A 14,690-nucleotide genomic window follows, 5' to 3' on the forward strand; every position below is an offset into this window, starting at 1 on the left:
TGGAGGTGACGTGCAGTACTGACCGGAAGTACCACTTGAGAATCCTCTTTCCGGTTTTAATAGTGAGTGGAGATTTATAAAGAAAACGTTTATTAGAGAGACATTTCACCATATTTTACTACTCTTTGTTAGTAAAATTAATTTTAACGTTGTTATAAGGACAATTTATATTTATTGACAGCGCGATATTCCTCTTACAACGTTACCAACGCATTCAGTTTGTCATCTTTTTGGCAAGCTCCTGGCTGCTTTTGCAAAATATGGACAAAAAGTTTCACAAAAGCTTTTCTTTCGCGATTGATCGTGGTGGAACTTTCACAGATGTGTTTGCAGTGACACCCAGTGGTAAAGTAGTTATGAAATTGCTTTCTGAAGACCCTGCAAACTATCTCGATGCACCTCGCGAAGCAATAAGACGTATTTTGGAAAAGGTTTGTAGACAGTATACCAATAATCTTTTTACCACTGCCAGACCATACAGTTTGCGAGCCGTGTACGATTTAATGAGTAAAAAAATGCAAAACTAAATGCCAAAATGGCCTGCTAGATTATCTTTTTAGTAGAATCAAAATGATATGTTCTTGCTATTTGCAAACCCTCTAAAGTTGATGTATGATTGTGGTGGTGATTTTGATTTCCTAAAATCAGGAAACTGGTACTCCCATGCCTCCTAATGAACCTATCAATCCTTCGTACATCAAGTGGATTCGCATGGGCACTACAGTTGCAACCAATGCTTTGTTGGAAAGAAAAGGAGAGCGCGTGGCATTGGTGATAAACAAAGGATTCAAAGATCTTCTATTCATTGGTAACCAATCAAGACCAAAAATATTTGATCTGGTATGTTTACAAAGACTTGCGTGAGAATATTTTTTCTATACTTTTTTATATCATTGTTTCTATGTTTTTTCATTGTATGTACGTATAAGAAAATTGAAATGCCAGACATTTTATATGAAGAAGTGATAGAGGTAAAAGAGAGGGTGGTTTTAACTCAAGAAAACTGTAGAATTTCTTATCCGCATCATGGAAATGTGTCTGGAAAATCTGATGTTACTGTAAGAATTGTCTTTTGATGTGTTTATCTATAAAAATTATTGTCTTGCAAATTTAAATTTTTTTATTTATAATTTGTAATTTTTAGCTTCAAATTTGGGAAAAATTGGATTATGAAAGCATAAAGGAAGATTTAAAGGTAAATTGAGAAGAAATCACTGATTCTATTGATATGATTTAGTTTTTAGCATTGAAATTCATGTACTTTTCCTGATTTTAGAAAGTATATGAGAAAGGAATAAGATGTTTGGCAATCATCCTGATGCATTCATACATGTACAATATAATAAAAACATCTAAAATGACTTCATTTTACAAACCACCTCTATTTTAATATTATTAATAATTTATTTGTATTATTTTCAGCTATGAGCATCATGAACAAGAAATTGGCAAATTAGCCACAGAAATTGGATTCACTCAGGTGTCACTGTCTTCTGTTGTCATGCCAATGATAAAAATGGTTCCTAGGGGATTGACAGGTATGCTCATGTACATGAATGAACAAAATTAAGAGTTGCCAACAGTAGAATTCCATATTGTTTGATGATAATGCTCATAGCTATCATCTTTCAGCTTGTGCTGATGCTTATTTGACTCCTGTATCAAAAGATATGTCAATGGATTCGTTTCTGGCTTTCAGAATAACCTACAGGTTTGCCATTGTACTGGTACAAAATTTTTCTCTCTCTCTCTTTTCTTTTTCTGATTCTTTTCTTTGATTACCTTCTCCAAACTTTAGGATGTACGAGTTCTGTTCATGCAATCTGACGGAGGCCTTACTCCCGTTCAAAAGTAGGCAAGCAAAAATATTTTACGATTTTAGTCGCGTCGGGATTGACGTAAGTCATTTAAATCCCCGTTTGTGTTGCAATATTTCTGCAACATTTGCAAAATTTTTGAGGGCCATTGAGGACTGAGAACAACATTGAGACCTTACGAAAACAGTAAATTTTAAGCGCGGGTTTAAAAAATCACAAATACATATTTGTATATGCTCAACAATTGTAAAGGTAAATTATCTCCAAAATTATTCATGGAAACAACGTGTTCTCATTCAAGGACGTTTTCTTCATCATTGAGTGAATTGGACATGCGAAAATATGGTTTACTTTCGCTCATTTGCTGTTTTGTTTTCATACTAGGTTCACTGGTTCTCGAGCGATATTATCAGGACCTGCTGGAGGAGTTGTATGTAAAGTTGTTTGATTACAAAACAACAACATGGTGCAATGCTATAGAAGAATTTGAAAATAATTTGCTTATCTTTCAGGTTGGCTACGCAATGACAACATATAACAAGACAACTGGTCAACCTGTAATAGGATTTGACATGGGAGGTATGTTGACTTTAGGCTCAACGTGTAATCTTTGGCCTTTGCCAACAGAATCTTTTCTCATTGTGAACTTCATTGTATTCACTCACTTATCTTATAGGTACCTCGACTGACGTCTCCCGTTACGCTGGCCATCTTGAGCATGTTTTTGAGACGACAACTGCCGGGATTACGATTCAGGCTCCTCAGGTAAAATTGAATGTTATTAAGCTGGCCTAGATCAATGGCCTAGATTCAATTCCCATCGCTCACATTGATCTTGTAGTGTAGTTCACAATCGTCTTTATTATCCACCAACAGCTCGATGTGAACACTGTAGCTGCTGGCGGTGGTTCACGATTGTTGTTTCGTTCGGGAATTTTCGTCGTCGGTCCAGAATCTGTTGGAGCTCATCCTGGACCAGTGTGTTACAGGAAAGGTGCGCTTTTTGATGAAGGAATATGTTTGCTTGAATATGAAACACGTATGTTCAATGAGAAAGATAAACTTGTTTAATGTGATTTTAACTTAGGAGGAAATTTGGCCGTAACTGACGCTAATCTTGTCTTGGGAAGGTTGCTTCCGGAGTACGTCTCAGATTTTTTAAGAGAAATTACTCGCATTTATTTATAAAAGTTGCATGTTTTTTGCTATCATCTGTTCAGTTTTCAGTTACGCTGAATGGTCTGTTTCATCCTCGTCGTTCTTAGATATTTTCCATGTATTTTCGGAGCCAATGAAGACCAGCCTTTAGATATGACAGCCTCGTATGAGTATTTCCAAAAATTAACACAAGAGGTTAGTTCTTGACAATAATCTTGCCTTTTTCTGTTCTTATTTTAAATTCTTAATGGTTTTAGATCAACGAATCCCTTGCAGCTGATAAAAAGGACGCGATGCTTGTGGAAGAAGTAGCCATGGGTTTCATAAGAGTTGCAAACGAGAACATGTGTCGACCAATCAGAGCGTTGACTCAGGCAAAAGGTTATGATACGTCACGTCATGTACTAGCGTGCTTTGGGGGAGCTGGTGGTCAGCACGCATGCGCTGTAGCAAGATCCCTTGGAATGTCGACCGTTTTATTCACAAGTATGTGATGGAAATTTGTTATGATTATCAAAGCCAAATGACTTCTGTAAACTTATTGCAGTAATATGTCATTGTACAAGAAAATGAAAGATTGTCTCATCTTCATGTTTTATATGTAGATACGCTGGTATTCTTTCTGCGTACGGAATTGCTTTAGCTGACGTCGTTCATGAAGCCCAGGAGACATGTTCGAAGATCTATGCTAATGGTGATTAACTCATAATTAACGTTGACTTAATTAATAAGTTAAATCTAAGATTTCAATTACTAATCTAGTGGTAATTAATTCATTATTAACAAGCGAAAAGGTAAATAATAATTTCGAACATTTGAACGCTGAATATGTGAATTTAGGCTCGTTATTTTTGCAGTTCGGTTTTTTTTAAACAGTTGGTTACTTTGCACAGATTTTTTAAATCATGAATTGTATTTCATGTTAGTTTTGTTGTTTTGTTTTTCCAAACAAACATAGATTCGTTCGACTATTTGGACGCTCGCATCGAAGTATTGAAAAAGAGATGCCAAGACGAGTTAAGAGATCAGGGTTTTTCTAGGTACAAAATAGTGATTATTATGGTGAATCACTTTCATATCTACGTAAATTTTTTTTGTTTTTTTTTTGCTTTTATAGAGAAGATATCTTTACAGAAGTGTTTCTAAATATGCGTTATGAAGGGACAGATTGTTCATTAATGTGTACAGCTGAAAAACACGATGTACGTTTTATGTTTACTAGCACTAATTATTTAATATTGTGTGAAAAAAGTCAACAGACGTCCCTTAATAATAGACGTCTAAAGGTTGTGCACATGGAGACTTTGAAAAAGCATTTCTTACAAGGTATTATACACGTTCTCCTTAGAAATATGCATGGATACTATTTTTCTGCATAACCTTGTTCTGTTTGAATCTATTTCACAGATATTCTACAGAATTTGGCTTCACAATCCCAGACCGCACCATCATTGTGGACGATGTACGCGTGCGCGGAATTGGACGTTCGTCTATTGAACAGAATTTCGAGTCTAGTTTCTCCTCAGAAGAACCCTCGTGGGATAATGTAAGTACAAAGTTGCAATCTTTATGTTTTCATTTATATAATTATTCAGTAATAAATAATGCTTCACTGCGACATGTTTTGTATAGAACTCTATATAATGACCAAAATGGTTTAGCTATCTTTAATCATGTATAGATGACGAAATGTTATTTTGAAAATGGCTTTGTCGATACTAGAGTTTATTTGTCTGTGAAACTAAACTATGGTCATGAAATCAACGGCCCTGCAATAATTATTGATAAAGCTTGGTAAGTTAAATATTTACAGCTTTTCAATTCTTGTTGTTTTGTGTATAACTATCGATTCTTTGCAGTACTATCCTGATTGAACCCTTCTGTGTTGCATCGATTACTAAATCGGGAGACATTAAAATTCAGGTTTGAAAATTCAGGAATGTAACCTATTATTTATGGAAAGGACATAGACAAGATTGTCCTGTTTGTACATTGTAGATTGGCCAAGATACATCGTTACGTCAAATAACTACGGATCTTGATGCAATTCAATTGTCAATCTTTTCACATCGTTTTATGAGTATTGCAGAGCAAATGGGAAGGTAGTTTTTGACTAGAAACTATGACAGAAGTAAAGAGTTCTTTCTTGATGTTAGTTTAAAAGGATATTTTCTACTCCCAAGGGTTCTACAACGAACCGCTATATCTACGAATATCAAAGAACGTCTTGATTTTTCTTGTGCCATGTTTGGGCCAGATGGGGGACTGGTTGCGAATGCACCACATATTCCAGTGCACCTTGGAGCCATGCAAGAAACTGTCCAATATCAGGTAATGAAATCTTTGCAAAGAAATCTATTGATGATTTGCATCGTCTTTACCTTCCCTTTCTGTTTCAGATACAGCAGCTTGGAGAAAATATGACTAAAGGTGATGTTATTCTTTGCAACCATCCTTCTTGTGGTGGAAGTCATTTGCCTGATCTAACTGTGATTACACCGGTAAGTAATTCATTAACTAATTTAACTGTAATTATTTACTTTAATTAACTGTAATTATTTGTTGATACATTATCTCCCTAGCTTATTATCAACGAGAAAATGTAATATAACAACCATTATCATCAGTTGTCAGTGCGTTCTTCTTATATTCTCTTCGTCTAACTTTATTTCTTTGTTGTTTTTTCCGTCATCTCCTTGATCTTGTTCATTATCTTCATCTTCTTTTATTTTTATGTTCAAGGTATTTTATCCCGGGCAAGAAAAGCCCGTATTTTTTGTAGCTAACAGGGGTCACCATGCCGATATTGGGGGATTAACACCCGGTATGTAGCGCAGCTTACACTCCAATATGTGTATGACAAATATTGTAAATTTACCATTTACTCTAAAGGTTCTATGCCACCGCATTCTAAAAGTCTTTCTGAAGAAGGAGCCACTTTCAAATCATTCAAGTTAGTTCACGATGGAAGATTTGATGAAAAAGGTGTTTATAACTACTATCTTTGGAAAATAAAGTAAATCAATATATGACTTCAACATATTTGTTTTTTTTCATCAGGTGTCACCGAGAAACTTATGCAACCTAAGATCTATCCCGGTAGCAGTGGAACGCGCAATCTTCGAGACAATTTATCCGATCTTAAAGCACAAGTGGCTGCTAATAACAAAGGAATTGCTCTCATAACTGAACTCATAGAGGAATACAGTCTGGATGTTGTACAAGCCTACATGAGCCACATACAGGCAAACGCTGAACTTGCTGTTCGCAACATGCTGAGGGAAATTCGATCCAAGACTAAAGAACAAACTGGCCGAACATTGTTGTCAGCGGTTGATCACATGGATGATGGAACGCCAATATGTTTATCTGTTTGTATTGCAGATGATGGAAGTGCTGTGTTTGATTTTACTGGGACTGGACCCGAGGTTTATGGCAATACCAATGTCCCACGTGCTATCGTTCTCTCGGCAATTATATATTGCTTACGTTGTATGGTCGGCTATGATGTACCATTGAATCAGGTAGTACAATTGGGAGTAAGTTTAGGTGATTTTAAGGTACACTTAGGAACAATAAAAAGAACAATATTGAAATCTGGGGGGTATTGATTGATTAGTTTTAATTAACTTCATTTTAGGGCTGTCTAAAACCCATTCAGTTGATTATTCCGTCGGGCACAATCTTGTCGCCTTCGGAAAAAGCCGCGGTGGTTGGCGGGAATGTGCTTACGTCACAACGAATAGTTGACGTCATCTTTCTAGCGTTTGAAACTTGCGCTGCCTCGCAGGTAGGTGAAACGATAAACAAAAGATGAAGAGATTTATTGTTTGTTTTTTCATCACTTTTCCTTTCTTTTAGGGCTGTATGAATAATACGACGTTTGGAGACGAATCCTGTGGATATTACGAGACCGTGGCCGGTGGTGCAGGAGCAGTAAGTATTGCTGGCTCACAAAACATGAACTATTGTTGTCATATCTGCTACAAATATTTGCCTTTCTGGATTTAAGGGATCTCATTGGAACGGTAGAAGTGGCGTTCATACACACATGACCAACACTCGAATCACAGACCCCGAGATTATTGAGAAAAGGTTCAAATTTATCAAAGATTTTATCAATTACTTGTTCACTTTATGCACAACGCTATCTAATGTTGTTTTTGTTTGTTTCTTATATTTAGATATCCAGTTGTATTAAAGAGTTTCCATTTGAGTCAAGGTTCTGGTGGTCATGGTCTTTATAAGGGTGGGGATGGCGTCGTTCGTGAATTGATCTTTAGAAGACCGCTGACATTATCAATACTTAGCGAGAGGAGAGCTTTTTGTCCCTATGGCTTAAAAGGTATGTTATAGAATGGCCATTTTCTGTCATGCGCTGTTCATAGAAAAGTGAAATTTTGATGTAACGTTAAGGTGGCTCTTCCGGTTCACGAGGTCGAAATCTCCTTTTATGTAAAGATGGTAGAAAAATAAATTTGGGAGGAAAAGCATCAGTAAAAGTGGAAGCTGGGGTAACTCTGTTTATCAACGAGAAAATTTTGAATTTATCTATGTATCATTGCCATGACAACTTAAAGTTAGTGATACTCCTGTCATTTCATTTAATTAGGACTGTTTTCATTTGGAGACGCCCGGTGGTGGTGGGTATGGTAACGAGTTGGACGATAATGATGACGTCAATGTACGACGTAAGCGCCTGGAAGAAAAAGAAGAAAAATCATTCATTGAAAAAGGAAGTGTTCACGCTTATAGACTATTGCAAGAATCAGCTTAGGGAATGTATCTTTAATTTTAATTTTATTTTAAACTTTTAAAATTTTAGCTTTGCATAGGTAATAAATTTCTTTTTTCGATCGTAAATTCTAATAATGGACTCCGTCGATTTCGACGTATGAAGGTTCCACAAAGTGGAACATCCTGGTTACTATTATAGTGAAGGCAGCTGACCAGACTACAATCACTCGTACCCTTCACGCAACCACAACGCTGATATCAGCGTGACACAGTGTGACAAGGCTGCAACATTGCAGATGCAGGTACAGTCCATCCGAGGACATAGTTTCCTCTACCAAATTTCCCTCACATGGCTTTGGTCAACCCGGGCTAGGTTTACAGACACATTGCCAAATGTGCCACGAGCCGGGATTGAATCCGCGCCGTCTGGCTTACAGCTCACGCCATTAACCATTCAGCCACTCGCCCCTTTTTAAATTCTAATAATAAGCTCATCTATGTTTGAGGTGTAGAGGGAAATCTTTCATTTTTTTTACCTTTTGTGTTTATCGTCATATTTGAATTCCTTATCTCGTCTGTCAATACGTGAAACTAAAATGAATTTTACCTTGGTAACTGATTTTACTGTGCAGAAATATTGAAGTGTGTGCGTTTTAATGTATTACTTTTTTGCTGAATTCATCTTATCAAGAGACATGTCTTAAATTTGTATTTCCAAGCAGGATTTATGTAGAAAAACATTGCATAGTTCAAAAATTTAAAATCACTTTAAAATGCAATAAAGCTCCAAAGGGACCAACGAAGTAAACTTGAGTTCACGTTTTATTGTCTCCGAAAAACTAAACTCCTTTTTTGCCTTTTATCTGCTTACATTATATACTTGAAATTTAATTCTGTTACAGTGCATCACTCGGACGCACATACATCGCTGTCATAGCCATAATGACCTGTATCAACGACAGCTAGCGTCATCAATTATTTATTTCCGTGTTCGGTTTTTTGAAGCAGTTTGAACGCGAGAACTGAACCATGTAAATGTTGACCAGAAGTCACAGGTGACTGTTTCAATTTGGACACAAATTGAACGTTTGCCCGTAAGAGATATGTATATACGTCTTAGATGTTAAGGTGCTAGTTGATGATCACGTTTGCTGTTTGTGCGCAACATCAAATATCAAAGTAGGTTTCCGTCAAAAATGGACAACGAAGCAGAAACATTGATCTCTTTTTCAGGTTAGTTTGTACATGTTGATGAATGTAACTAAAATTTTAATAATCGTATTGTTCGACACGTTAGCTAATAAATACAAGAGGTTTACAAAAGGTTGCTCTTTTTCACCTCCATCCTTCTATCGTTTAATGTCTTGTATTTAATATTGGGCCTCGAGTGAGCGCAAAGCTACGACTCCAAAGAACAATCCTTTTGTGAAGAATTGTTCTTATGTCAATAATGACTTATAGGTTTTGAGGATGTAGGGTAAGCTGTTTTATTGACGAAATGTTCGAAGTGAACGGAAAAAAGGATTTTTGATAAGGAGATGTTTTCTTTGACAATCTAGCATAATATTGGCAAATGTTGATTGGCTAGAGATGACTGAAGATTCTACCGATGGATTGTGGTCAGGTGAGATCGAGAAGCGCTTTCAAGAAGCGCTTGCCATCTACCCTCCTTGTGGGAGGCAAAAGATTATGCTCTCTGCCAAGGATAAAATGTACGGACGCAACGAGCTTATTTCCCGTTATATATACATGAAAACGGGAAAGGTACGCTCAAGAAAACAGGTTGCCAGCCATATACAGGTGTTGGCCCGCAAAAAGATTCGTACAAGCAGTGGTCACAGGCATTTGGGTGGACTCTTGGGTAGATTCACCTCAGAGAATGGCACACCAAAATTGCAAAATGCCAAACAAAATCACGATGAGCGAAATCAATTGTCTCCAGCATCAAGACTTCAGGCAGATACATTTTTACAGCAACGCCATCTGGATACAGCAATTGTTTTCTGCAATACAAAAACGTCTAGTGACAAGATCTTACCTACTGCTAATGAAATATTTGGCGCACCGAAGCTCATTACAGACAACTCCGAGCAACAAATCCCAATGAAACGAGTCAAATCATCAAGTGAAAAAGTTAACTGTGTCGATAAAATTCCCTTGAATGACGCTCGAATTAAATATTCTGACTCATTTACGTGGGATGTTTCTGGTCTCATGGAAACGGATGCCAGTCAACAATATGTTTTCAATCTTGGCGAAGATTGGCAGAATGAAACCAAGAATTATGAGACAGTAAGGTCAAGCAAGGCACAGCTGGAACGCGTTGACAGAACTTTGTTAAAGGGTGTAAAAATTTATCCACAGCTGGACATTTTAGATTCATCTAACGATGCACCGACTTTAGAAGATTATCTTTCTGTTGATGGAGACCAAACTTGTCCGTCTTCAGAGTTTCAGGGAATTTCCTAATTATGTCTTGTGATCGAGTTTTTAAGCCATCTTGATGGACAAGTCGCGGAGACATAAATCTTGTAGATATTTGATTCCAGTGGCGTAGACCAAAGGGGAAGAGAAGAACGTTGAATCCGGGTGGAAAGTTCGGGAAATGTTACGATTTTGTGAAATTTTTAACCAAACCTGCAGAATGGAAAAATTGTATCTTTTAAAAAGACCCATGCAGTGGCGTTGCCAGCTCGATAAGCGACAGAGATTTTATTCATATATGCATGCTTTTGCATATTAAGTTCCTTTGAAATCAAATGTTTCTCAGAGATTAAAACATGCATGTATGAATACTGTCCTCTTCTCTCGCTCCTTAATTAATCAGACACGCCTCATTTCTCAAAAGCCTGAGTACTTGATAGAAGTGCTGTCATAGAAATCATCTTATCTAATTGTTGTATGCCTTAGTTACAATTAAGGCTTTATTTGGAAATAGTAAAGTTTACAGAAAAAGTGTGCGTTTTATTAGTGGTGTATGGTACTTACTGATATTGTGCATGCACTTCGTGTTTGTTACACGAAGTAGAGTCATACAAGTTGTTGCAACTGGAGGCTCATTTCTCTACAGTCAACATCAAATTTACATCATTTAATTTTAAAAATATAGAAACATTTTAGCTTTTAAATCGTTTTCAATCTGGAATATTATTCGTTTTTCTTGTTCATTTTAACCAGTTTTGTGAAAACTAGATTTATTTTACTTTGAAAATTTGTTGCTATTTTTGAAACAGTTCTTAGCTATGGGCGACGAGGTGCTCACTTCCATAGGTCGTCGTGATAGTACTTCGCCTACTGGTCTCGGAGAGTTCAACTGGTCAAAGTCTTTGGATGAGTCGAGTCCTGACGGAGTTTTGGATCCAACTCTCGACGTTTTAGACGTTGGACGAGATCAAGGAGATGACGAAGCTGTTGATGATCCAGTTCGTGTTCTTTATATTACAACCATTTCATTGTTATCGCTGTCTATTTATTTATATATAGTACAATATAAATGTCCTCAGGAGCTGGAGGCAATCAAAGCCAGAGTAAAGGAAATGGAAGAAGAAGCTGAAAAATTGAAGGACATGCAGAAAGAGATTGAAGGCTCGTTAAATTTAAGTATGAGTCCCACGAGTACAGGTACAGTTGTCAAAATTTACAATTCGACGATTTATCTTTTTAAAGAAATTATTTAAAATTCAACAACAAATTATGTTGCAGCCTTGCCCTCGCTTGAAGAGAAACAAGAAGTTGATGCAAGATCAGTTTATGTCGGAAATGTATGTTTTAAACAAACCACTAGCATAATCATTCATAAACTTTTCAATCATGATGTATAAATTGTTAAATTACTTGCAATGTTCCATTATTTGTTGTTACAGGTGGATTATTCAGCTACGGCAGAAGAGCTGGAGCAACATTTTCATGGCTGTGGTTCTGTTAACAGAGTGACAATTCTATGCGATAAATATACTGGCCATCCAAAAGGGTTAGTTTGAATTATATATTTTATCGTTACATGTTTTACTTTAACATAAAATTCATTGCAGATTTGCCTATGTTGAATTTGCTGATAAGGAAAGTGTGAGCAACTCTGTTGCTTTATCTGATTCCTTGTTTAAAGGTCGACAGATTAAGGTGTTGTACACTGTCATCTGCTAGCTTGAAAAGTAGAATAATTATGATAATTATTTTTAATCATTCAAAAAGGTTATGCCAAAGAGGACCAACCAACCTGGAGTGAGCACAACAGACCGAGGTTTCCCAAGGGGTAGAGGAGGACGTGGTAGATCAAGAGGTTTTCATTCCCCTGGTTATTTTCCTGGTTATCGACCTCGCATCAGAGGCAGAGGAATGTATAGGTGATGCATTGGAATTAGAATTGTATTTTCAACCTTTATATTTTAAACTTAAATTATTTTGTTTTAAATGTATTATTTTGTTTTAAATAAATTATTTAGACCTAGACGAGCAAGATGGTATCCTTATTAATGCAAAAGTGGAGTTTTTCATATGGATGGTTGAGTTATTTAATTACACATGATTTGTTATTTTCACCATATTCATCCTTATGTTTTTTTTTGTGTTTATTTAATACCAAATGTTTTTTATTTTTAGCAAATTATGACAGTATAACAGTCATCAGGTGATTCTCCACAGTTCTTCATTTTATAATTTAATTTCTTTTCAGTTTTCTGACAGCAGAAAGGTTTTTATCCTATCTTCGCTTTTTGATAAATTTGAAAGGGTGCACTGCTGATGAAAAAAAATAATGCAAGAGAAACAAAAAAAGAAAAGAAAAGATGAAAAAAAAAACATGCAAAATAGAAAAAAAAAATGAAAAGATTTGTGAGCATGGATTGTTTGAAAGTACATTAAAATCATGTTGACAAAAATGTACAATGAAATGTTTTTATAAAAGTCTCAGTTACAGGAAGCCTTTGCTGAATCTTAACAAAACGAACAAGGAAAGGAATTCTTTTACCTAGTTGAAAGAAAGTTCAAATAATGGTTAAACTTATTATTTCAAACTAGATTTATATTCATTTTGAGGTATTTTCCACTTTATTACATTCAGCATCAACACAAAATTTAAGATAACATGAAACAAACACCATGGATAATGATACACATAGATACAAATGGATACTCATGTAATATGTAATATCTTATTGTTATTTGTGGATTTTTATCTTATTAAATAAATTATCAAATCAGATCACTTGACTGTTTTTTGCATGAGGAGTGAAAGAAGCAAAGTGAACATTGCACATTTTCCCACTAATGACTAATTAATCTTGTTTCATCATTTCTTCAACCACTGTCTCAAATTTCCTATTCAAACAATTTTTTAAGGCAATGTTATTTTAAGGCTTTGGCAAAGTAAAAAATGATGCACTGAAATGATTGCAAACCTCGATGTTATGTTTTCACCAGGGGTGTAAAATGGATTGCAAAACATGTTGGTATATGCCACATGAAGTCGTTGGAACATCTAGAAACAAAGAATAAGTTTGTGGATTTGATTGTTGAATTTCCATTTTTCCCCGAAATTTCTTACACTTCGTATTTCATTGTCTCTGAGTTGACTGTTAGCTGATTCCACAACAACGACAAATTTGATCTTCGTATTTGTTACATAGCCATAACTTATGAAGTGAAGATGAAAATACTTCTGTCTTGAACATAGTATATCAATCAATCCAAGGTTGCATAGTACAAAACAACAATAAAGGATACACTTTATAATCTTCGGTAGGATAAAGAAGACCAAGGTAGAGTTCTCTTGGATCATTTGAGCTCTTTGTCAATGATGTCACTGTTAACAAAAACTTTTCTATTTGGTATTGCATCGTTGTCTGCGAATGTAATGACACGGACAAATAAATGTTTGTGTTTGTAGATGTGGATCATCAAAGTAAGTGGCGCCGTGAGAAGGACTGTTGACAATTGACAATGGTGTGGACTAACGTTGAGTCAGAACTCAGAAGGTTGCCATAACGTCAGACATCAACACCAACAGTCATTCTCAGAAGTAAAGACTGCAAAACCTGGACGATCGACATCTGCAAACATGTAATGTCCCAAATTTAAGCCATTCACTTTAACGACGCATAGATTCATACCTTTTTCCTCGACAACATCAAGAGAAGTATGGACAGTGTAGTGAAATTTGAGCTCATCTTCGGGTGACATTGTTCGCAAAAACAGTGGATGATTCTAAACAAACTGCAATGTTAGATACGGACAGTTCAACCTTTATCAATCAAGAAGTAGTCACAAAAATCTATAAAATAACACCATACTTCTTTCGCAATAACAGCAACACATACTGCCATTTTCTTTCACACTTATACTATTATTGTGTTTCCACCATCGCACTTCGGTATTCCCATTGAAATGATACATGAAGAAACAGGTACGCAAAGCGTACATGTGGATATATATAACCTCCATTCACGCCCAACGTGAAATGAGCACATGACGATAAAATGAAATGACTTGATAACCAAAAAAATAAATATTATGTAAATTTGAAGATCCAAATATAAAGCATCGCCCGCAATGCTTGCATTAGCATGACATCTTTAGTTATTTGGTTTGACTACCGACAGTGAAACAAATGTGGGATATTGTATTCCTTTAGTCATAGTATTAGAAAGATGGATCTTTAATAAGTTGGCTTTCCATTCATATGCAATGTACATTATGAAAGTTCTTTGTTTATTTGCACTTCCAGTTCAAACATAGAAACCAAGCCGGTCGGTTGTTCGGTATTTTCTACTTTATCGTGGTGCAACCTAGTGGCTACCCACAAAAACCAGGGTCCACGAAGCAGGGGTTGGTAGGCTCAGAGAACTCCATTAACACTTTTGGACAATGCTAAAATATCATGAATACCGACCCTGCTCCAGCCAATAAGATTGCAGGAAATGACTGATTAGACATTTTAAGTAGACAACAAGTTTTGCTAATTGAACAAACATGCTTCGGCAT

At 36.0% G+C, this 14,690-nt stretch overlaps 3 protein-coding genes across 7 annotated transcripts; 2 read left to right on the forward strand and 1 right to left on the reverse strand.

Annotated features, from left to right (window-relative positions):
- Nucleotides 1-74: 74 nt before the first annotated feature.
- On the forward strand, nucleotides 75-7,807 carry LOC124436803 (5-oxoprolinase-like). The gene is given in 35 exon segments (XM_046986775.1): nucleotides 75-431; nucleotides 649-840; nucleotides 930-1,058; nucleotides 1,145-1,195; nucleotides 1,277-1,332; nucleotides 1,423-1,538; nucleotides 1,633-1,656; nucleotides 1,659-1,711; nucleotides 1,799-1,851; nucleotides 2,202-2,247; nucleotides 2,330-2,396; nucleotides 2,494-2,582; nucleotides 2,694-2,811; nucleotides 2,905-2,959; nucleotides 3,083-3,170; nucleotides 3,233-3,448; nucleotides 3,552-3,669; nucleotides 3,934-4,015; nucleotides 4,093-4,177; nucleotides 4,252-4,301; nucleotides 4,383-4,521; nucleotides 4,657-4,769; nucleotides 4,835-4,898; nucleotides 4,974-5,077; nucleotides 5,159-5,306; nucleotides 5,375-5,476; nucleotides 5,718-5,799; nucleotides 5,868-5,960; nucleotides 6,036-6,499; nucleotides 6,616-6,765; nucleotides 6,837-6,911; nucleotides 6,988-7,070; nucleotides 7,160-7,320; nucleotides 7,392-7,489; nucleotides 7,588-7,807. Coding segments are annotated over 35 exon segments (3,900 nt in total). The 5' UTR covers nucleotides 75-260; the 3' UTR covers nucleotides 7,753-7,807.
- Nucleotides 7,808-10,758: 2,951 nt separating this feature from the next.
- LOC124436774 (polyadenylate-binding protein 2-like) lies at nucleotides 10,759-12,467 on the forward strand. 4 transcript variants are annotated; one of them, XR_006945478.1, is made up of 9 exons: nucleotides 10,759-11,134; nucleotides 11,216-11,333; nucleotides 11,415-11,473; nucleotides 11,576-11,682; nucleotides 11,744-11,831; nucleotides 11,904-12,055; nucleotides 12,155-12,213; nucleotides 12,312-12,339; nucleotides 12,441-12,467. XR_006945478.1 is itself a non-coding variant. In XM_046986737.1 (8 exons), exons 1-7 carry the CDS (start codon nucleotides 10,955-10,957, stop codon nucleotides 12,183-12,185), a joined length of 735 nt encoding a protein of 244 aa, XP_046842693.1. In that variant the 5' UTR covers nucleotides 10,759-10,954; the 3' UTR covers nucleotides 12,186-12,213; nucleotides 12,312-12,467. The 4 variants fall into 4 exon arrangements, 3 of the variants coding, with proteins under 3 accessions (XP_046842693.1, XP_046842694.1, XP_046842691.1); XM_046986737.1 differs by having other exon boundaries at nucleotides 12,312-12,467; XM_046986738.1 differs by lacking the exon at nucleotides 12,312-12,339 and having other exon boundaries at nucleotides 12,385-12,467.
- Nucleotides 12,468-12,739: 272 nt separating this feature from the next.
- LOC124436775 (trafficking protein particle complex subunit 2-like protein) lies at nucleotides 12,740-14,074 on the reverse strand. 2 transcript variants are annotated; one of them, XM_046986739.1, is made up of 6 exons: nucleotides 14,000-14,074; nucleotides 13,820-13,913; nucleotides 13,434-13,512; nucleotides 13,255-13,342; nucleotides 13,109-13,188; nucleotides 12,740-13,028 (listed from the first exon to the last, which is right to left on the reverse strand). In XM_046986739.1, the coding sequence occupies exons 1-6, from the start codon at nucleotides 14,030-14,032 to the stop codon at nucleotides 12,986-12,988; spliced, it is 417 nt and encodes a 138-aa protein (XP_046842695.1). In that variant the 5' UTR covers nucleotides 14,033-14,074; the 3' UTR covers nucleotides 12,740-12,985. The 2 variants fall into 2 exon arrangements, with proteins under 2 accessions (XP_046842695.1, XP_046842696.1); XM_046986740.1 differs by having other exon boundaries at nucleotides 13,820-13,922; nucleotides 14,000-14,054.
- Between the last annotated feature and the right edge of the window lie 616 nt (nucleotides 14,075-14,690).

This window comes from Xenia sp. Carnegie-2017, unplaced genomic scaffold, assembly GCF_021976095.1.
Source record: "Xenia sp. Carnegie-2017 unplaced genomic scaffold, XeniaSp_v1 HiC_scaffold_16, whole genome shotgun sequence".
NCBI lineage: Eukaryota > Metazoa > Cnidaria > Anthozoa > Malacalcyonacea > Xeniidae > Xenia > Xenia sp. Carnegie-2017.